Raw genomic sequence first — 23,934 nt, 5'->3', positions numbered from 1 at the left:
GGGAAGTGTGACCTGACTTCCAATATAAGCTGAAAAAAAATTACTGGTAAATGAGTAAATGGCATCTTAAAATCACTGATTTTAAGTTTTTACTTTAGTTAGTATTATAGATCTAGAACTAGAAAGGACCTCGGAGAACCATCTAGAACAATGTTCTCATTTTACAGATAAGGAAACTGATGACCAATTAAGTGTCATGCCCAAGGTCACATAAGTAGTATTCATGACAAGTGGGGTCCCTAAATTCAAAAGAGATCCCACTCAAGGTCTGATACCATCTTCATTAAATATATTCATATATATTTATATATAATACATATATCCATATGGTGTATATGTATACAGATAAAAACATGTTACATAGTGTAGTAGACAGAAACAGAGCTGGCCTTGGAGTTTGAAGGAAATCTAGGGTTCAAATCCTGCCTCTGGTACATCCTGTCTGTGTGACCCCTGAGCAAATCTCTTTATCTCTCAGTGCTCTAGATAACTCTTTTATTGGAGGAGAGGGGTGGCAGTTGGGGTTATGTGACTTGCCCAGGTTCACACAGCTAGTAAGTGTCTGAGGTCAAATTTGAATTCAGGTCCTCCTGACTAGGTGTCAGTACTCTATCCACAATGCCACCTAGCAGCCCCTCTAGGTAGTTCTCTAATACTGGACATTGCAGGGAAGGTTTAAGTAGCTAAGCATTGCCAGAAAGAACACCTTATTTGAGAGTTCCTTATAGCAGTGAAATCACAGGTCCAGACTCTATTCCTATCATCCCTAACTTTATATTATAATCCAGAAGTTTCAGCACTGTTTCAATAATTGATATAAAGTGATCTGGAGAGAGATTCTGAAGATTAGAATAAAAATGAAAATAATCTGTAAGTAAATATTAAAAGGAAGATGAAGAAATGTTCTAGTAACAAAAAAATCACAGAAGCTGTCATCTCTGTGTACGTTTATAAATAATGAAAGGCAGTACTACTTTGAAAAACTACTTTGGTTGAAAGAACACTGGATTTGGAGTCAGAGGACCTGGGTCTGAATCCTGGCTTTGCTACTTACTACCCATGCGACCTTGGGGTCACTTAACCTCTCTGAGACTGAGATTCGTGGTCTGCAAGATGAAGAGACTGAATCAGCTAACTTCTAAGACCCACTCAGCACTGTTCTTAGAACAATGCCTGGTACGTAGTTGCTATTATTCATCCTTCATTTCTGAAATGGACTAATGATATCACATGGTGATGTCTTGACTTTCTCATGAATTGTATTTGAATGAGGCAGAGTTGCACAAAGTCAGAGTCATCAAAATCCAGTAGCAAGACATGAGTCAGAACAATGACCTGTAGTGGATGACCTTGGCAGCTTCAATGTCTGACCAACCTCTAAGTACTACACAGCTCCTGCTTCAGTTACCTTCATGGCCATTGGAATAAATTGTTCTCATCTGCCCATTCTGCTGGGGGAAATCTTCACATTCTTGGGGTAGACATCTCCCTAACTCACCAAGAGGTTTGAGGCCTGTTGATTATTTTCAACCTGGTTAGGCCATCTACCAAGATGGTTTACTGGGATGTGGCCACTGCACACGCTACAGCCTCTTAAAGCCACAGGTGAGAATTGGGACACCAAAGGTGGATGAGCATCCCTGAAAAGGACTCAGAGAGCCTTTATACCAGGGGCACTAGTCTCCCATGAACACCCCACCCCATATACTCCCTGGCACATAGTAGGTGTTCAATAAGCATTTATTGGTTGCCTAAGTCTATAGTCCAATGAAATTAGAAAGGAGTCCATTCTACATTTTAAAAGTTAATTTATTACATGTGTGCTTTAAAACTTCTCTTCAAAAGATGTCAATGTTACCATTAATGCTGGGCTTTGTGAGTAATTTGACTTGGCATATAAGGTTATTTTGGTTCAAACAATTATTTCCTACCATATGATTTAGAAACATTTATTCTAACAGAGCAATTGCCTGGTAAATTTTGTATCATTCTGGTTATCCTGCCACCAATCTGTGTGAAAATGAAAAATCACAGAGCTAACTCAGTGAGAATCATCAGAAAAGTCTCTGGACCAAAGAAACAGCAACTCCTAAACTACCCTGCATTAGTCATGATTTTCTTTCAATTCAGTAACCCTTTCTGCAGAAAAATTCACCAGAATGAGAACAACTCTTGTGATGAAATAGCCTATGCTTTAAGAAGGCTCATGGCCCCATTTACTAAGATGGGTCCATTATGCAAGTTTAGCTGCACATGACATGTAGTTGCTATACATTACCTGTATTTTGTTTATTGCTCCAAGAGAATCATACCAGGTTTGCACAGCCCAGGGAAACTGCCGAGTGACTGCCATTCGAAGAACGATGCAGAATGAGATGGTTGTAAATATTTTTCTGAGGACAATTCCTTTGATCAAGGCATAAGGAAGCACAGCTAGAAATACAACAAAGAAACCTGAGAAGAAGAAGGCTGAGCTATTGAAGTATCTCACATATGCGGTTTTTCGGGTCAGTTTCAGTTCAGTTCTGTAAAAACAAAACAAAACAAAATGAATTTTGGGTAGTATTTCAGAGTTGCTGATTTGATGCATCTTGGAATTTAATCTCAGAATGTTATCTTTTTTCAAATTTTCAGTGTCTGGTACACTCTAGGGGCTTGCTTTTGAAAATGTCATTCAACTGAATTGACATATAATTAATTGGTAAAAAGTGGCCAATTCCCAAATATTTCTGCAAATCAGAGAGGAGGCATTATCTAGACAAAGAAGGCTATTCTTAATCTAAAATTAAATTAAATTCAGCAAAATTTCATCACACACCTCCAAAGCAGTGTATTAGGGTTAAATATAAGAATAAAACTTTCAATTTCACATAGATGATATTCTGACTAAATGCTAATATTTCTATCTTTGGGTTTTTTAAAACATGTTCTTTTTTAGAAGCAATGACACTTAGCTAATCACATCCTAGATTCCTATCAGGTGCATCTCATCAAAATTTCTCATTCCTTTCAAAGAAGGTTCAAATGTAGAAGTGATACATGGGATATGAAAATATATCTGGCCTAATGTTGATAACTATGTAACTACTCTCCTCACAAAAGAGAGCTTCTAAATTAAGAAAAACTCAGTTTCTTTAACTTTGTTCACTTTTAGTATTCTCTTTTATTATAACACTCTCCAGATACCCTCCCCAAAATACTTATTTGAATTACATGAAAATAAGCACCAGGTTACTATGTACAATGCATAGTAGATTTTTTTTGCATTTTTTTTTATCTAGGGAAGTTTTTATGGATGTGAATTTAAATAAATGTATAGAAGAGTTTAGGTGATAAAAGAATGATATTATAGGTGATTTATTATAGAATTTATCATAGAATGATATTATAGGTGATCATAGAATGATTTTTAAGTGACAAAAGAATAATAATAAGTATTAAAAATAAATTTGGGATGTTCAGAGTATATCGCTAATCTTTGTAGGTGATAATTTGGAGAGTAACCATTGTGTTTTCCCACAGTATATTTGCCCATTGGCAGAGATATAATACTAGACTGGATGGTCTACTGGTCTGACTTTTTCAAACAATTTTTAACTAAGTAATTGTTTTATTTTATTTTAATGAAATTAAATATTGAATTCAGGAAAATGCCAAATATATAACTTCTCACATGAAGAAAAGAAACTCACTGATACCATGCTAATAAAGATATCCACAATTACTTATACTTCACCACTTTTCATATACAAAAAGGGAATTTTTAAATTCTTTAACATTTTTGACAACACTAGGTAGTTTTAAAAAATATTTTAGATCACTCCTAAGCTATATGTCAGTGAGACAGTTCTGTTACCTTGCTATCATCCCAAAGACTTTCAGGCCTCTTGCTCAAAGAGCAATTTAAGTGTTTAAACTTTGGAGAAGGTCCAGCAAGTTCTTGGACAGATACCATAGAAATCTGAGTTAAGACATGTGAGGAGACAAGGTAAGGAACTAATGAAGTGTATCTCAATATTGGTCCAGCTTCAGGCTCCATCTCTTCAGGTGCTATGTTACTCACTGACCACAGGACCCATACCTTCCAGCCTTGGTATAAAGAGAGAATAATGGAACTAGGGATATGTACTAAAGGAGAGGTCAGGCAAACAATAGTACCACACACTAATTTTAGGTAGTAATTTTAGGGAACGCATAGAAAATGTGAGTTAGTCCCACTTTTTATACATAGTCCAAGTATGGAGTGCTTAGTACTAAAGTAATAGAAAAAAAATTTAAAAATTTTTTTTCTCTAAAATAACATTCCAAAGAAAAAGGAGAAAAATACATGACATGAAAGTGATTGAATTTGTTCAAGCTACACAATGACTTAGTCCATGAGTTTTACTCATTTTAGTAAACCAAGTTAAAATTGCTGGCTAAGATCAATTTAAAATTAATAAAATCTCAAATTATTGCAAAAATTCAAAATTGTTGTGAAAGTTAAATTACATTTAAAGCAAGAATATAAAAAAGATAAAACAACTTAAAAAAAGAAAAATAATGGAGGGAGAAAGAAGCACAAAGGAATACTGGGAAAAGAAAACAGATAATTTAGAAAAAATAACTGGAAGCAGAAAAACAGAGAAAAAACTTTTTAAAGATTATTCTCCAATGGGTAGTATTTTTCATTAGAAATCCACTCATGCTATATGAGTCATAAAAATACTTTATCAGTATCTTTTGAAAACTAGAAAGTGATTTTATGGCAGAAGTGCAATAAAACAATAGCTGTGGTCTGAGCTTTGGAGCACACTTCTACCCTGGTTCAATACTGGCACAAGCTGAGTTTAATCACTCTATTGCCCTTCATCAGAGCAATCTCTCTCTGAACATTTTATTTGATCTCTCTGGTAGATGCCAACTATTTCCCATATTTACGTCAATTCAAAACATGCCTTTCATCAGCAATTCCTAACCCTTTCAAGCAACAATTTCATGCCAGATTAAGGAACTAGATTCTATACCCCACAACTAAGCATTCACTTTGCCAAGAAATGGGGTCACGGAGAGTCAGATACAACTGAAACAACAGAACAACAAGCATTTACTGTTAGAACTATGCAAACACCAATTTACAATGGAAAGGATGGGTTTCACAAGGTTATAGATACAAAACTGGAAGGGACCTTAGAGATTGGTGCAACTCTCATTTCCCAGATGAAGAAACTGAACCCTGAAAATTGATTTCTCCAAGGTCATATAACTAGTAAGAATCTGAGGTGATATTCAGATCCTGACTATGGACCTAGCCCTCTATTCACTATAACACACTGCTTCATCTTTTGTACTAGAGGGAGAAATAACCAAAGTCAAGTAGGGCTCACCTAGCTGAAATATGCCATGGAGGTCTGAGCAAAAGGATAGCTGATAACCAGTCACCTAGCTTGCAATGCCATGCAACAGTGAGGAAGAGTGATTGGCTAATCATTGTTATTTCCAAAAACAAGTCCTATGGCCTGCACAAACTGCCATGGTATTGTAAACTTTTTCTGCATGATGGTGAGAAAAATTCTATGGTTTTCCCGGATTTTTTTCTTAAATGACATAACAAAAATAAATGACCAATAACCATGTTTGGGAAATAGTACTCTTTTACTCCTTCTATTTACATGGCAGGGGACTGAACATTTCCCCTTTTCTTTGTTGTTGTTCCAATCACACACCTGGAGTTTAGCTCTCATTCCTGTCTACGTGAATCAGCCGCTTGAATTCCAGGTAACCCATATTTAGCCCATCCAAGAAAGTACTTTCCTTTTGGTCTACTTTTCCCTATGAAACTTTGATGCAATATATATCCCCATATCACTGACTTCTTTTCACCAATTTTCCTGAACCATGTGTCTCCCATTACTCAATTTCCCAATTTTTCAAATTTCCAAATTATAATGTTTAAGGGACAAGGACTTGGGCTAAGGGAAAATGAACTACTATGGCTTGGAAAATATGCTGGATTAATTTTTTGCCAGCAATCATAACACAGTCTGTACTGTATGTCTTTCCTGGATATAGTCTTGAATGATCAAAGTGAGAAAGGTATTTGGGGTGAAGCCAGAGAAGAGCCCAAGTGGTTTTATATGAAGTATTATAAGTGGAGATACACTGTCGCATAGACAGAATTCTGGCCTTAGAAATAGGTTTAGGTTCTGTCTCCGACATATAAAGCCTTATGACCCTGGGCAATCACTCAATCTGTCAGTGACCTAGGAAACTCTCTAAGACTCAAAGTTTCAGAAAAGTTTCCAGTCTGTTTCCTACAGGGAATCAATCTCCCTCCTAGAAGTTTCATATACCAATGAAAGGACAAACCAAACCAAAACAAAGAGTCGATTCAAATCAAGTAAAATTGTACTCAGTAAGTACTTACTATGTGCCAGGCACTATGCTAAATTCTGAGGATACAAGAAAGACACAAAATAGTCCCTACTTTCAAAGACTTCATAGTCTAATGTAGACAACATGCAAACTATGCATGAACGAGATCACACATACATACACACAGTCACACAAGATAAATTGTAGATAATATCAGAGGAGAGGTACAGAGATTAAGGACCAAGAAAGTCTTCTTGTAGAAGGTGGGACTTTAGCTGAGACTTGAAGGAAGCCAGGGAAGCCAGGAATTACAGATGAGGAGGAAGAGAGTTCCATTGGGGAAAAGCCAGTGAAAATGCTTAGAACTGCAAGATGGCGTATCTTTTGTGAGGAACAGCAAGGAGACCAGAGTCTCTGAATCAAGGAGTGTGTGAGGGTAGTAAGATATAAGAAGACTAGAAGGAACGAAGGAGAAATTATACCTTTCAGTGATTTTCATTAAATAAGCTGCATTAACTTAAAAAACTTAGGTACATAGGTGCAAATGCTGGGGCCATAGGCTTGGGATTTTGCCTCCATAAGTTACTATTCTTGTTTTAAAGAACAAGCACATTTTACCAAAGAGATTTTCTATTTGCCATTTATTACAAATCACATAACTGTCCATGAAAACCATTTCCCAAAGACTCATGGTATTGTGTATGTGATCCATCGATCTCAAAGGCTATGACAAAGGAATATAAGCTCTGGTGAAACTTGTCAAGCTAGGAAATCTTTGAATAGTTAGGCTATTTTGAGACGAAAAACTCAAATTATGTGTATATGTGTGCATGTATATGCTGACTAATTCAATAGACAATCTACAGCACGGCATGGTCTGGGTATTGGACATTTTTAGCTCTAGTTTTTCTCATATGGATTGTTAGGCCCATCTTCTTTGAGTAATCATGAATTTCATTAAGAAGGCCCAATGATTCAATCAGAAAAACATCTTCAGAAAATAGAAATATACTGAGGATTGTAATATCAATAAGGAATCTCTCTTCCATCTGAACCTTACACAGCATCCTAGACCTACAGCTGAAAGAGGTCTCAAAGGCTATCAAATACAAGTCCTTTATTTTATAGATGAGGAGACTGATGCCTAGGAAGTTAAGTGACTTGCCCAAGGTCCCACAAATATTATCCATATCTTTTCCCTATAATACACTGGCTCATTTATATTCTTTAGCAACAACACACACCACTGAATGAACATAGTATAGAACTCCCGATATTATACCTCAATTTCCTAATAATCAAAGAATTGTTAAATAGCTATCTCTATCAGGAATCTTATAGGATCTTAACATATTTATTAGAGGCCCCTTGTTAGAGAAGTGTCTAGGTTGAAGGCTATATTGTGCCCTAACAAATATATTTTTAATAGGAAACAAACTAACCCTAGGGAAATGTTTCTCTACTGCACCATTCAATTGTTTGTGAAATTGTAAGGAAGTTGCCTGCTGTAGAGGAACATAGATGAAAGCCTGTCTCTGCTCTTGTGTTTTCATCACTCATACCATCAATACATGTTTATATGATGCTCATAGAGATTTTATTTTTAAAAAGAGGAATGTTGCATTAGTTTCTGATGTACTTTCCATCACCACTTTTGGTGGCTTCCCCCCATTCTTTTGGTAACTTCCCTCTGTAAGACAATGTGAAAAGCAATCTCTGAGTGCTTTTCAAGTCATGTGGCCTCCAACATGGGTTGCTTCTAAATACACATTGGTTCAATTGCTCTTCCCAACTGTATTCTTAAGTGACATTTCAACTTGTGCCCACGGTTCCATCAAAATCAATGAATGTCAGAGTAGAGGTTGATTTCCTATGGAAATACCTCACAAAATTTCCTTTACTTTTTCATCCTCCAAAATGGATATTGGTGCATACAGTGAAATTATCTTTATGGTAGCATTTTTCTTGTGCCCATAATGTGTGAGACAGCTATGTGTCTCATAAAGTGATGTTTTGTGTTGCCTTTGGGCATCAGATGAAACCAATCCCATTAACTTCTTTTTTTGCCTCTCCAGGGAAAACCTGTGAATTCATCCTTCCATTTAGTTCCAACTTCCATTTCTTCATCAGTTCTTCTAGTTATATATCCTAAGATTATAGGATCATTGAGACAAAGCTAGAAGAGAACTTTGGGGTCAAAGAATCAGCCTCATTTTACAGGTGAGGAAAATGAGGCTGAGGGATATTAAGTAACCTGCCCAAGGTATCACAGGTAGCTAGTGTCAGAAGAGGGATTTGAACTCAGGACTGCTTACTGCAAAGCCTGTGTCTGTTTCATAGTAACACAGCATATGAATTCACTGGCATTTAGACCAAGAACTCTCATTTGGTGAACCTACAGTTAATGTTTATTTGCCATCTAAAAACTATGTGATTCTTAAACACCCTATGTCCCTTTGCCACTTTTCTACTGCCATTACTAGGTAGTGGGCAAACAGGACTGAAGACTTTCCATTTGTTTTATTTCATTACTGTTTAACTCTTGCTATGATACCTTACGTACATCTCCTTACAGAATGCAACAGTAGTGAATTACACTACTTAATGGAAAGTGATTGACCAAAGAGCAATCATCCTCTTGATCTATTTTTAGGTAATTTGATTTTTATTTTATTTTATATTTTTTGTTACATTTGAGTTCCAAGATGTTTCCTTTCCTCCCTCCCAACCCTGCACTAGAAGAGGCCAACATTTGACACAGATGTGTTTGGGAAACTATACATTACATAGCTCCATATATCAGTTGGAGATGGATAGCATCTTCCTTCATAGATCTTTGGAGATGGATAGCATCTTCCTTCATAGATCCTTTGTAGTTGACTTAAATAGTCATATAACTCAGAATAGCTTAGCCATTCACAATTACTCTTTGAACAATATTGCTGATGGTGTATACAACATTCTCTTGGTTCTGCTCATTTCACTCTTCTTGCAAGTCTTTCCATGTTTTCCTAAAATTAACCCACTCATTATTTCTTATAGCACAGTTGTATTCCATCACAATCATATACCATAACTTATTTAACTATCCCCTAAATTTCCAGTTCTTTGTCACCACAAAGAAAGCTGTTATAAATATTTGAGAACATATAGGTTCCTTTTCTTTTCCCCTGATCACTTTGGCAAACAGACCTAATAGTGGTATTGCTGGGTCAAAGGGTATACACAATTTTGTAACTCTTTGGGTATAATTCCAGATTGCTCTCCAAAATGACTGGATCAGTTCGTAGTTCCACCAACAATTTTTCCACATCCCCTACAACATTTATAATTTTTCCCATCTATTGTTTTAGTCAATCTGATAGGTGTGAGAGGAAATGTCAAAATTGTTTTAATTTACATTTCATGAATCAATAATGATTCAGGGAATTTTTCACATATACATATAGCTTTGATTCACATACATAGCTTCACATCCAAAAACTTCCTGTTCATATCCTTTGACCATTTATCAGTTGGGGAATGACATACTCTTACAAATTTGATAAAGTTCTCTATATATTTGAGATACAGGTTCTATCCAAGAAATTGTCTATAAAATTTTCCTCTCAATTCTCTGCTTTCCTTCTAATCTTTGCTACATTGGTTTCATTTGCACAAAATGTTTTTAATTTAATGTAATCAAAATTATCCATTTTATATCTCACAATGTTCTATATCTCATTTGTTCATAAATTATTCTCCTACCGATAAATCTGATAGGTAATATATTCCATTTTCTTCTAATTTACTTATGATATCTCTCTTTATGTTTAGGTCATGTATCTATTTTGACATTACCTTGGTAAATGGTATAAGATATTTGTCTATACCTAGTTTATGTCAGATTGTTTTCCAGTTTTCATGGGAATTTTTACCAAACAGTGAATTCTTATCCAGAAAGCTTAAACCTTTACATTTATCAAACATAAGATTTCTTTTATCATTTACTACTGCATATTGTATATCTACTCTGTTCCACTGATCTACTATTCTATTTCTTAGCCAGTAGCAGAGAGTTTTCACAATTACCACCTGGTTACTATCTAGACCTCCTTCCTTTACATTTTTTTTTCATTAATTTTTTTGACATTGTTGACCTTTTGCTTTTCCAAATGAATTTTGTTGGGTTTTTTTTCTAGCTCAATAAATCTTTATTTTGTAATTTGATTGAGGGTGACACTTAATAAGTAGATTAATTTAGGCATATTAATTAATTTTATTATATTCACTCATCCTGTCCATTAATTAATATTTCTCCAATTATTGAAAACTGATTTTATTTGTAAAAAAAAGTGTTCTATAATTATATTCATATAATTCCTAAGTTTATCTTGGCAAGCATACTTCCAGGTGTTTTACATTATCTACACTTATTTTAAATGAGGTTTCTTTTACTATCTCTTCTTGTGGGGTTTTGTTGGTAATATATAGAGATGTTGATGATTTATGGGGGTTATTTTTTATCCAGTTATTTTACTAAAATTATTAATTGTTTCAACTAGTTTTTTGGGTGAATCTCTAGGATTTTTCAAGTATACCATCATATCTGCAAAAACAAATAGTTCTATTATCTCATTGCCTATTCTGATTCATTCTATTTCTTTTTCTTCTTTTATTCCTATTGCTACAACTTCTAGTATGACATTGAATATTATTGATGATAATGGACATCCTTACTCCTGATCTTATTGGGAAGGCTTCTAGTTTATCCTCATTACAAATGATGCTTGTTGATGATTTTAGGTAGATGCTTCTTATCATTTGAAAGAAAAACCCATTTATACTTATACTTTCATTTACTGGGAAAGAGTGTAGTATTTTGTCAAAAGCTTTTTCTTTATCTATTGATACAATCATGTGATTTTTGTTACTTTTGTTACTGATATAATCAATTATATTAATAATTTTCCTTATGTTAGACCATCCCTGTATTCCTGGTATCCCACTTGGTCATAAGGTATTGTCTTTGTGACACATTGTTACAGTCTCCTAGTTACTGTTTTATTTAGGATTTTTGTATCAATATTCATTAAAGAAATTGGTCTATAGCTTTCTGTTTTTGCTTTTCCTGGTTTAGGTATCAGCATAATGAGTTTGATAGGAGTCCTTTGCCTATTATTATAAATAATTTAATATTGGAATTAGTTTATTTTTAAATGTTTGATAGAGTTCAGTTGTAAATGTATCTAATTCTGATGCTTTTTTCTTAATAAGCTCATTTATGGCTTGTCCATTTTTTTCTAAAATAAGTTTATTTTCATTTTCGCCCTTTTCGTTTTAATACTATATTTTTGTTTTCTTCTCTATTTAATCATATTAACCAATTGTTCATCTATTTTATTAGTTTTTTAATAAAATCAACTCCTGGTTTTATTAATTTAATGGTTTTCTTACATTCAATGTTATCACTCACATTTAGTTTTCAGGATTTCCAATTTGGTGTTTAATTGGGGATTTTGAATTTATTCCTTTTTAGTTTTTTAATTGCAGACCCAATTTATTAATCTTCTCTTTCTCTATGTTATTGATATAAGCATTTAGAGTTATAATTTAGAAGCTACATAATTATCTATGGTAGCTTAGTGGTGCCAGGCCAGGCCTGGAGTCGAAGACTCATCTCCCTGACTTCAAATTGGCCTCAGATATTTGATAGCTGTGTGACCCTGGGCAAGTCATTTAAACCCCATTTGCCTTAGTTTCCTCATCTGTAAAATAAGCTAGAGAAGGAAATGGCAAATAATTCCAGTATCTTTGCCAAGAAAACCCAACTGGGGTCGCAAAGAGTTGGACATGAATGAAACCACTGACAAACAACAACATAATTATTGTGAAATAGTTAATATTGCTTGGCCAGACATTTAGGAATTCAGCTGTATTAAAAGTGTAACAGACTTATTAATTAGTAAGATCAAGAAAATGGGAGGAAACTGTGAGAAGATGGTGGAATATGGCAGAAAAAGTGGCTCTCCCAAATTCCCCTACAAATAATTTAAAATAATGCCTCAAAGTAAATTTTAGAAAAGCAGAAATAATTAAAAGTCAGGGTAAATCAATTGTCCAGCCTAAGACAACTTGGGAGAACATTAGGAAAGATCTGCTCTCCCAGGGTGATGGTCTAGCCTGATTGAAGTGGAAAATATCTCCTGACAGATGCCATCAATTCAACAAACAGCACACCCTGAGGGCAGCTGTGTCTGCAACAGCTTCAGTTTTGAGAGGTCTCATCCCATGAACATTGGCTTGGTGATTAGGGGAATATCATGGGGGTCCTCTGCTGGTGCTGGACACTGGACCTAGGTATGCTGACCATAGAGGGTCTCAGGCTGTGGTTGTAAGCAAGGAGGAGTAAGCACACTCTGGAGAATGTGGTCACAGAGGGGCAGAGCCTCCTGGTTATGGTCACTCTCAGGAGAATGAGTCCCTGGTTTCAGTTCCAGGGCAGAGGAGCAAGCTGATGCTTGCCACCATCTGAAGGACTACAGGGAGCAAGAGAGTGTACAGTGATGGGGCTGGGGGCTCAGGTCACAGTTTAAGGGAGAGAAATATACCTGAGGTCACTTATAGACCAATGCATGAGCCAGTGACCACATCCTGTCTTGGATTATAGAACAATGGAAAAATAAAAAAATCAAAGACCCCCCCAGATAGAGTTCAGAAAACAACAGCATGAACAACTGAAAGCTTGAGACATTATCCCCCATGCCCAAAAGCAGAGCCCAACCCTAATATAAAGCTAATAAACAATAAACAGTCTGCTTAAAAAAAATTAGTAAGCAATAGAGAAAGAAGTCAACCATAGATGGTGACTATGGTGATAGAGATCAGAGTTCAAACTCAGAATAAGATAAAACAGCATCTTGTAAAGCTTCCAAGAAAAATGTAAAATGGTCATAAGCCAAAAAAGATTTCTTAGGAGAGTTTTAAAAGGACTTTAAAAATCAAATAAGAGAGGCTGAGGAAAAATTGGGGGAAAAATAATAGTAATGCAAAAAAGCAAGAAAATTATAAAAAGAAAGCCAACCATCTAGAAGAGACCTAAAAACTTACTGAAGAAAATAACTCCTTAAAAATTAGAATTGAGCAAGGAGAAGCCAATGACTTCATAAGACATCAAGAAATAATTTTTAAAAAATCAAAAGAATGAAAAAATAGGAAAGAATATGAAACATGTCATTAGAAAAACAACTGACCTGGAAAATAGATAGATAATATAAGAACTGTTGGACTACCTGAAAGTTATAATTAAAAAAACAGTCCAGACATTATAATTCAAGAAATTATTAAGGAAAATTGCTCTGAAGTTCTAGAATTAGAAGGTAAAAGAGAAATTGAAAAAAAAATCCAACAATTACTGCCTGAAAGAGATCCCAAAATGGAAACTTACAGGAACATTATAGCTAAGCCTCAAAGCTCCCAGGTCAAAGAGAAAATATTATAAGCAACTAGAAAGAAACAATTTAAATATTGTGGAGCTACAATCAACACAACACAAGATTTAGCAGCTTCTAAACTTCTAAATTGCCAAAAATCTGGAAATTTCAGTCCCAAAAAGAAAATAACTTACTGTCTTAGATTTTCAATCATCTTTTCCATTGCTTCTTCCCAACAGTATGCCTTAACAGACTGTATATTGTCAATCATTTCTGAAGTTATCACAAGTCTTTCATTTATCTTTCCTGCTCTCCTTTCTCTGAAAAAAAAATGTAATAAAATTAAATCAGTTCAAATTCAAGATATCCTTACTGGTAGAGTCTAATATCTTTTAGACAAAATGATTCAAAAGAGCCCTTCCAACACTGATATTCTATGGTTCTCTGGTCAAAATAATTCACATTGTTTAGTCAGCATTGTTCACATCAATTAGAGGAATCAAAGACTTTAAAATTAAAAGGATGGAATTCAGCAACAAATCTTTTTGAGGAAAAAAATTCACCAGGTGACTTGTATTTTGCTCGACCCATATGATTATTATCAGCACTAACAATTCCATGTTATACTTCAGTATTTGTGAAATAATTGGTATAGACATTTATGCATCTCTCTCCCATACACCAAAGGAGATTACCACCCTTTTATGCCTCACTAGATACTTTTTTTTATTTGTTAAGGCAGTTTGATCATAAATGCAAAAATGCCACATCAAGTTTGCATTGTCATTGGTTACAATGCAAATCAATGCTGAATTAAGTTACTTATAATAGTAATCCTCCATAACATATCAGGGATAATATAATATTTAAATATTATAATAACCTGCACTTGAAGGAACAGAAAAACTAGAGAGACTAGGAAAAGTCACTGGAATACAATTTAAAAAGTTAGATCATCTACATTATGTGCATGTAATTGATGTTTCTCATATGCAATTTCTAATCTATAAAAATGATATTAATTTTCACCAATTTTCCTAGAGCTACTTTAATAGATTAACAAAAATGCTTCATAATCATAAAAAGTGATATTGATATCCTTAAAATAATTCCTACTTAGTGAGATGGTAGGTCAGATAACAACATAAAACGGGCCTAATAGTATGTCAGGGTATTTTTCACAACCAGTATAAAGAAGAAAATTTGGGGGAAAGAAAAAGATTTATTACCTGTACTTCATCATCATTTGTCCTAACCAGGCTTGGAACAGAGCAAGTACTATTAGGAAAGCAAGTCCACAAAATGCTGAGGCTTGTAGCAATTCCCATAGAAGTCCCATCAGGAGCACTACTTGTAAAGGTACAATCCAGACAAAATGTGCCAGGGCCAGCCCCTAAAAAAATCACAGTTAAAAAAAAAGGAAAGCCAAGAAAAGCCTTGGAAGTTATGTCCCACAAAAGCATATCAAAAAGAGACCACAGTAATATAATATTATTTAAAACTTTGAGGATCTGAGTACATTACAATCTGAGTGTTAATTACATTGAGAACATAACAAGGTATATACAAATTCCACACCCACATTTCAGTCAGTTTTATGCCCCATACCTTACAGTACTTCCATAGGAAGATGTTGCACTCAGTTAAACTTAGGAGTTGATAACTTTGAATACTTAGTATGTCAAAAATTTATTTTAAAAAGTATACTGATGCTTTGACTAAAAAAAAAGGCAAACCAACCAGCAGCTATGGCACAGGGGTATGATAGATCTTCACATCTTTAGAATCATATGTTTGTTTATGGCCATAGTTAATTGTTATACAGACTGATGCACCCCTTAATGGAGGGCCCTAAATCAAAAATACTTAGGGTATGATAAGCAGCCAAAGACTGGAATTAGGAAGGGAAGACAGACCTGATAACTAAGTAAATTTTGCTTAGTAGAAAGCCATGTTCCCATGCTGAAGTTTCTTCTGAATTCCATAACATCACAGACTCTAAGTTAACCCCATTCTGAATCACTAATTAATTTAACCAGAGGAAGTAGGACTGAGTGGGACAGAGATCAGAATTTCATAATAATCAGGGTTGAACCACACATTGCTGTTATCTGACTCAGAAAGCTCTAAGCTATGAGTTTTGTAAAGATGTGGAGTTGTTTACATTAATTCTGTGATACGACATGCACAAAAGATTAAATGAGCTGCTACATACTTCATCAAACTTGTTCAGATTGTTGGAAAGAAGACTGATAAGCTGTCCGGTGCTTATTTTATCTAGAACACGGCTTGACAATTTTAAGGTCTAAGAGAAAAAAGGAAAAGAATTGGCCTCAAAGTATCATCAAACATAGTATCATAACATTACTAGGAATATCTAGTAACATAAAACAGGTATTATACTGAACATACTCTCTTTGCTTATTAAAAACACAGAAATTATTTTAATTACTTAACTTCTCTTTTAGATTTACATGACTGTTAATTGTTACCTACGTTTCAATCTAAAAGCTACACAGTAATTAAATTCTTTCCCTACTCCATTTGTAAAAATTTCCAAATCACATGACATGAATGACAATATAAAAATATCTATATAATTAAATTATATGTACATATTTTTAGAAATATATAACAAAATTAATGGATACTCTTAATTAGAACTTTGTATTAATATTTTTCATTTTATAACCATTCAGCTGATACAATTATTAAAACTTCATTATAAGTGAATCATTAATATTTTAAATGCATAATATATTAGATATAATATTAATTAATTAGTGATTGATATTTTAAAAGAAAAAATGTTCTGAGTGTCATGCTAGGTGTGAGTGATCAAAAAGCAAAAACAAAACAAACAGGCCCTACCCTCTAGAAGGTTACGTTTGGTAAAGCCTAAATGATTCAAGGCTATTCACAAAATGTCCAAAGACCTAGAGGAAGAGCTCTAGTATGGAGAAGTTATAGAAGAACGTGAACAAGATTCCAATAGTATAAGAATCCAGTTAGTTGTAACCTGAGTCAATGAAGAGAACATATTAAGGGCAACTAGGTGGCACAGTAGATAGAGCATGGGCCCTGGAGTCAGGAGGACCTGTGTTCAAATTTGACCTCAAATACTTACTAGCTATGTGACCCTGAGCAAGTCACTTAACCCTGTTTACCTTAATTTCTTATCTGTAAAATGAACTGGCAAAGGAAATGGCGAACCACTCCAGTATCTTTGCCAAGAAATCCCCAAATGAGGTCACAAAGAGTTAGACACTACTGAAACAACTCAGCCACAAGATATATTGAAATCCTGTGGTATAAAAATCCATAGACTCTGATTCATTCTAGATAATTTAATTATAATTTCTCCTTTAATAATTTTGGTTAAAAATATCGATTACTATGTTAAGTTAAATCATAAATGCCATCATCAATAGCATATTGCTATCAAAACCCAAGCAGTGGTCTGTGTTTGTGTGTATATATAGACATACATACATACCTACATGTGTGTATAATAAAATAATATAATAATTATATATGATATATTATTTTATTTGATCTTCAAAAATGCCCTGTGAGATAGGAGAAAAATGTTCTTAACAAAAACAAAAGCTTTTTGAGGGCAAGGACCATATCTTACACTTCCCTTGTATCACACATCCCAACACAATGCCTTACATATAGAAAGCATTCAATACATATACTTTGATTTGATTTATTCTTCCACTTGGAAAAATCTTTTCATAAGGATTTAATCAAAGAAGTTAGCACTTGTTTTTGTTTTGTTTCATTACTATTTATGACTGGTTAAATTAAATTTAAGATGTTGTCAGATTGCAGAATTTATAATACAGAACAACTTGCTCTATCACAGAAATTGAAATTGAATTGAGAAGACAAGACTGGAGCTGGGAGTGGTGAGTGGCTTGTTGCCATATGGGTAAAAACTGGCCAGGCATGGGAAAGGGTGAGGTAAAGGGTAGGTCTACTTCACGGTCAAGTGAAGAGCCTAAACTATTGCCATGCATGCTCATTATATTATTTTGATGATGATAACTATGGATGCCATGAGGGTGAGGCTGAAGAGATAAAATAATCTGGCAAGGACCCATGGGAAAAGGATGATAAGGTGTAACCACTACTTATGGATGTGTTTATAAATCAGTGTCTTCTTTGTGATATTTTTCTCTCTGATGTCCATATTGTACAGACTCTAAACTCCAGAAAAAAATTTATAAAGTCTTCTCACAAGACAGTGTTTAGATCCATTTTTTAAATTGAGAATTACTTCATTGGTATTTTCTAATGCTTCTTAACTTAGGAAAACTACATTTTTAGTGATTTGACTAAGATAGAGAATGTGTTCTCTTCCTCTTCCCACTACAAAGTTTCACCTAATAATAAAAGATGAGTACTATGATTTTAGAACAGAGGAGAAATAGTTTTTGTATCATAAAATTGTTATTGAGATCTTCTCTGATGTTGAATTGCAGGTTATTTCTCTTTATTATATCAACTATACAAAGTCACCATTTTCAAAAAGGAATGGTAAAGAAATTACCAAACAACTCTACTGCAATACCTTTCTATTCCTACTTGGCAGAATTAGGAAGCCACACACTGTGTTGTCAGGACTGGTCCTAGCATATGTCATTATAATAGATCTAAATACTGTTTGGACAATAACATGTCTTGAGCTAAATCCACTTACAGTGCTTTTGGCAAAATCAGGCCCTTTTTTGAACGCTTGCCATTACAAACAGAAGTAGGACAGACTGAATGAGCACATACTTACTGCTAGCATGTAATGCATACACTAGTACAAATAGTGAGATCTGCAGGGTTCATAGGAATGTAAAATCAACTCCATCTAAGGCTGCACTTTTCTATTACAACATGCTTGGACTGTACGTTTTCCTGGTATTGTTTATAATAATTTATTTTTAAAAATTTAAAACACAATATTTCACTTTTTCTTTAACCTTACTTCCATCAATTACTTTCAAAGGTCAAATTCTGCTGCTACTTTTTTTATGCAGATGGTGATAGTCACTTTAATGGGAAATAAAAAATACTGAAAAAATGGGCCATGTGGCAGCCTTCATCCACTTAGCAATGAACTTTATAGCCTTAATATCTGAAGAAGAGAAATACAGTATAGTAGGAAGAATGTTGCATCTGAAGTCAGGAGACAGGGGTTCAAGTCCCATTTTGCTACCTCTGTGACACTGGGCAAGTCACTTCTCTCTTGGGGTATCAGCTTCTTCATCTATAACTTAAGGGGATGAGAGTAGATGTTCTCCAAGATCATTTCTAGCTTGGAAGACTACAGTGTGCTAGAGAAAAATTAATTATGTGAAAAAAATGTAAAATTGGACTTATTTTGATATTGATGTTTAATGACATCAGCAACCTGACACTAGCGCTTCTGGCAGTGGTTCAGTTCAATTCAGTTCAATTAGCAGCGATGGAGCATCTGTTATGCACCAGGCATGGTGCTACCTGCTGGGAATACAGGGACAAAAAATGAAATGGTCTTTGTCCTGCAGGTACTTGCATTCTCCTGGATAATAATATATCTAAAGGAAGAGAAAAAATATGAGGAAGAAGGCCAGGAAAAGAAAAAGAGGAATAGGTAGATTTTAAATAATTTAAAATAATTCTCTAGGGCAGCTAGATGGCACAGTGAATAGAGCACCAGCCCTGGAGTCAGGAGAACCTGAGTTCAAATCTGGCCTCAGACACTTAACACAAAGGCTAGCCGTGTGACCTTGGACAAGTCACTTAACCCCAATTGCCCTCCAAAAAGAAAAAAAAAAAACAAAAGCAAATGATTTTCTAATTATTTTAAAAATTCAAACCTTTATGATTTCTATCTGATTGTGAATTCATGGCATTTAAAAAAGGCTTCATACTAGCAGGATTCATTCACAACATATACCAAAGTGGGTCTAACTGTTATGCCATCATGTAGTTTAAAAAAGACATTTGAATTCATTACCTTTTTGTAAATCAGACTAAAGAGGGCTATTCTCATCTGCATTCCTATGTGATGAAGGCCAAAGATGGCAGGGTGTAGAAGCAGGGTCCTCACTATAAAGAGAAGGCATAGACCTACACCTAGATAAATTGCAATGGATCGTTCCACTTTGTTGTCAGGATCATAGGAGGCTATGATTCTTCCCAATAAGAGAGGCTGCACTGCTTTGGTTACTTCCTGCAGAGGGAGAAAAAAAAGCCACAAAAAGTAAATTTCAGTTATCTTGTTTTTAATAATACAAAAAGTCTTATAATATTAATACAAAAAGATTCATATTGCAGGGAGAACATAAGATGGGATTGGACAGAAATCCACATCTGGTATGTGCCTTACTGCATATGCTTTCATACCCTCAGTGATAACAGATATTTATCTTTAGAGAATAGATTTGATTTCTAGAAACCTCTCCTCCAAAATCTTTTAGAGACAAGCTGAATAAAAAGAGTAAATAAACAAAATGAGTGATAGAATTCTGTTTGTTTTTGTTTTAAAGCATGACAACAAAATGATGATGTGGATTTTCTTGGGTGGCTGCTAAACTGGCCCTGAAAGCACAGCTAGGAGCTAAGTTCTTGTAATAAGAATGTAAATTTTAAAGATCTTCCCTGCCCCTAGGCTAATGTGCACCTGAAGCCTGGGGTGGGGGAGGCTTGTTTTTCAGTAGATACTTTTTGATTGGCCAGTGGGTCCAAAAGGTTGTTACATTCTCTGAGCCAGGAGAAGGCTATATAAGCCCTGATGTGTAGCTTTGTTTTGGGACTCACTTTGAGAAGTGTTCTGTGATTTGATCTGAATTCTGGGAAGCCGTTGTTGAGAGTCCCCCGGCTTTGAAAAACCCAGAATGTGGAAACCCAGATGTTGACTGGGTATGGATGTAATGGTTGGACAGTTTGGAAAGCTGTCTACTTGATGTTTCTGTCTTGATAATTCTGCCTGTATGCTTTGAGGTTCAGTGTGCTGACCTTTTCTCCTGAACAAGGTAAACAATATATGTCTGACTGATTAAAGTAAGCTTGTTAACCCATTTTGAGTTGCTTTCCTTTAACAAAGCAGATCCAAGAACCTGTGTGAGCAGGCACCCTGGGGACACTGGGGTGCTTGCCGCTACAGTTCTCAAAAATGTTTTGAGCAATGGCAACATCCTGGAGAGAATCTAGAGCAGGGGTTTTTAAGCTTATTTTGTGTCATGGACTGATTTGGCAATCTGTTAAAGTCAACTCTTTCAGAATAATGTTTGTTGTTTTTTTTTCAATTGGAGGAAAGGTTCAATTTTAGTTAGTGAGAATAAAAACATCAGGGTGGCCAGGTGGTGCAGTGAGTAAGAGCGCCGGCCCTGGTGTCGGGAGACCTGGGATCGGTTCCAGCCTCAGATACTTGGCACCCACACAAAATAACTGACCGTGTAACTTTGAGCAAGTTACTTAACCCCAATTGCTTAAAAAAAGTCATTTTTTCCCACTCAAATTCATAGATCCCTTGAAATCTATATATTAATTCCTTGGGGATCTGTGAACACCAGGTTAAGAAACTGATTTAGTTTCTCATTGGGGCTGCTTAAAAGCATATCCTCTTATTTGTCTAAGTTCTTTTTTATCTTTTGAAAAAATTTTGTTGTTCAGTTGTTCCAGTCTTGTCTGACTATTCATGACCCCATTCGGGATTTTCTTGGCAAAGATAGTGGAGTTATTTGACACTTCCTTTTCCAGCTCATTTTACAGATGAGGAAACTGAGGCAAAAAGGGTTCAAATGATTTCCCCAGGGTCACTCACACAGCTATTAAGTATCTGAGACCAGATTTGAACTCAGAAAAATGAGTCTTCCTGACTCCTGGATGGACTCTATCTATTGCATCGCCACTATTGAAAAAATCCTGAGGAATTTTTAAATTTTTATCTTATAGGTCTGCCTTCTTATCTAATGATCTAATGTAGCTAGTTATTTGGCAAGGAACAGATGAAGGAGAGAAGTATCCTAGATTTTTTCACATTAAATATAGGCATGGTCCCAAATATCCCCACATATAATTGCATTACTTGAGGTTGTGATCAAATACATTGTTCTCCCCCCCACAAATGTCACTGTAATTTCTGGGTAATTTTATTTCCCCTGTAGCTTACTGAAAACTAAGGATGGATCTAAAATAGGACTGGAGAAAGAGGAAGAGGGGTGTTAAATGAGAAAGGAAACTCGATTAAAAAAAATAAAACATTTAAAATATGAATCTCTCAAGACAAATTTTTGCTCTCAACCTCAGGCACTGCACAGTGTAACTCTTGTCTCCATTATTCATTTCCTTTTTTTCTATGTGAGTATGAGCAAGTCACCTACTCTGGGCATCAGGTTCCTCATCTGGAAAATGAAGGAGTTGTACTAGATGACCCATAAATCTTTCGATTCTAAACCTATGTTTCAATGGTCTTCACCTACCATGAAATGTTTCTTCATGTCTTTATTTCTCTACATGATATATACATCTTTTCCATATAACTCTCTAACACAGGTCAACTCTCAGTTCATCCCTAGTCTATTAAGCCAAAACATATAAGAGCCTGGAAACATTTTATAATCAACTCATTGAAGAAGCAACTTGCCTCAGTGTTTTAAGATTTTTAAACAAAATAACCCAATCTACCTCATGCTTTATAACAAGCATAGCACTTTAAAGAAATATAAGAAAAATAATAATATCACATTATTTAGATTTGGAAAAGACTAATGATTACTTGGTCCAATGCTAATTCTACAGATAAGAAAACTGGGTCTATTTGCTCAAAGTCAAAATGATAGTAAGGAGAATAATGAGCATTCAGGTCTTCTAACTTCCAATCCATCTGTGCCCTGTATACTATAATAAAGCCTCACACTTTCATTTTTAAAGTAATAGTGATCACTGTTTCTGTTTGCATAGTGTTTTAGAGTTTACAAAACCTTTTCTTCTGTTTGACAGATGATGAAACTGAGGCTCATATAACTTGTGTGGCTATCCAGCAAGTTAGTAGTAGAGTCATTATTTAAATCCACAGATTTCTGACTCTATAGCTGATGCTTTTTTTTAATTATGCCATGAAACTTTTTAAGAAAAAAAAATTAGACAAACCTAACTCTGAAAGAAACATTTTTTTCCTCTGATACAAGAAACCAACAATCTAATAAATGTAGAAAGCTTATAAATATGTAGTAGAGGTAGCTCAGAAGATCCCTGGTGAATTGAGTTCCCTCGACCCCCTTCACAGGGGTTTACAGACAAATTACAGACAATTACAAACAAATATTCTTTGTCAGAAAAGAAAATTTCCTGTGGAACTGAAAGTTTTCATCCTGGCTCAGCACTGAAGGGAAGATGCTTTGGTATGCATGGCATCTCTGATTGGTCTCTGTGTGTCTCCATGCCTAGGAGTTGTCTTGAAGATGACTGTTGGCTAAGTCAGGTAGAATTTCCCCACCTTGCTAAACTGAAAAAATAGGGTGGAAATGACTACACCTACTCTCTTTGAGGCCAGTCTCTCTGGGAATACATCCAGAGCATTCTCTACCTTATATTTAAGTTACACAGAGAACTGGTGGAATCGTTTCTACCTTTCTTATAAATCATCAAGGAGGAAAGTTTCTCTTGATCCATGAGTCAGTCATCAACACAGCCCCCAGGTAGGGGAACACATAGGGACCAATGAAAAGTTGTTATATATCTTAAAGCACTTGCTTATCAGTCAGTGCTGAGCCAATGTGAAAGTCCACCTCCAGGAGAACTTCCCATTTCTCACAAAGGTCCATGCCTTGTAATTTCATTGTCTGGATTGAAGGATTGATTAAAGATTCCCAGATTAACTCCATATTATATACATGCATAATAAACTGATAATTCATAGATTATTATACACACTAAAAATCATTTTTGTAATGTCACTCAACCTCTCATCATTATTTTCAATAATTAAATAACTCGTGGAGAAAGGGGCTATAATGACAGAGTAGATACTGAGCTGACCTGGGCTCAAATCCTACCTTTGACAGATACTTGCTATGTGACTTTGGGAAAATCACTTAGTCTTTCAGTGCCTGAGGCAGTTCTCTAAGACGATAATCTTCTGAGAAGGAAGGAAGGAAGGGAGGAAGGGAGGAAGGGAGGAAGG

At 35.1% G+C, this 23,934-nt stretch overlaps 1 protein-coding gene across 1 annotated transcript in view; it reads right to left on the bottom strand.

The window, feature by feature from the left end:
• Nucleotides 1–23,934, bottom strand: part of CFTR (CF transmembrane conductance regulator) — a 188,706-nt gene that overhangs the window by 136,703 nt on the left and 28,069 nt on the right. The window contains exons 4-8 of the mRNA XM_069106964.1: nucleotides 19,765–19,980; nucleotides 15,982–16,071; nucleotides 14,996–15,159; nucleotides 13,961–14,086; nucleotides 2,279–2,525 (exon numbers count right to left, since the gene is read on the bottom strand). Coding sequence (XP_068963065.1) covers nucleotides 2,279–2,525; nucleotides 13,961–14,086; nucleotides 14,996–15,159; nucleotides 15,982–16,071; nucleotides 19,765–19,980 — 843 coding nt within the window. The remainder of the gene's footprint in view (nucleotides 1–2,278; nucleotides 2,526–13,960; nucleotides 14,087–14,995; nucleotides 15,160–15,981; nucleotides 16,072–19,764; nucleotides 19,981–23,934) is intronic.

This window comes from Petaurus breviceps, unplaced genomic scaffold (assembly GCF_028583685.1).
Source record: "Petaurus breviceps papuanus isolate PSGF00001 unplaced genomic scaffold, PetGlider_PUasm1.0 84, whole genome shotgun sequence".
Lineage (NCBI taxonomy): Eukaryota > Metazoa > Chordata > Mammalia > Diprotodontia > Petauridae > Petaurus > Petaurus breviceps.
This window is presented reverse-complemented; position numbering and strand designations above follow the sequence as displayed.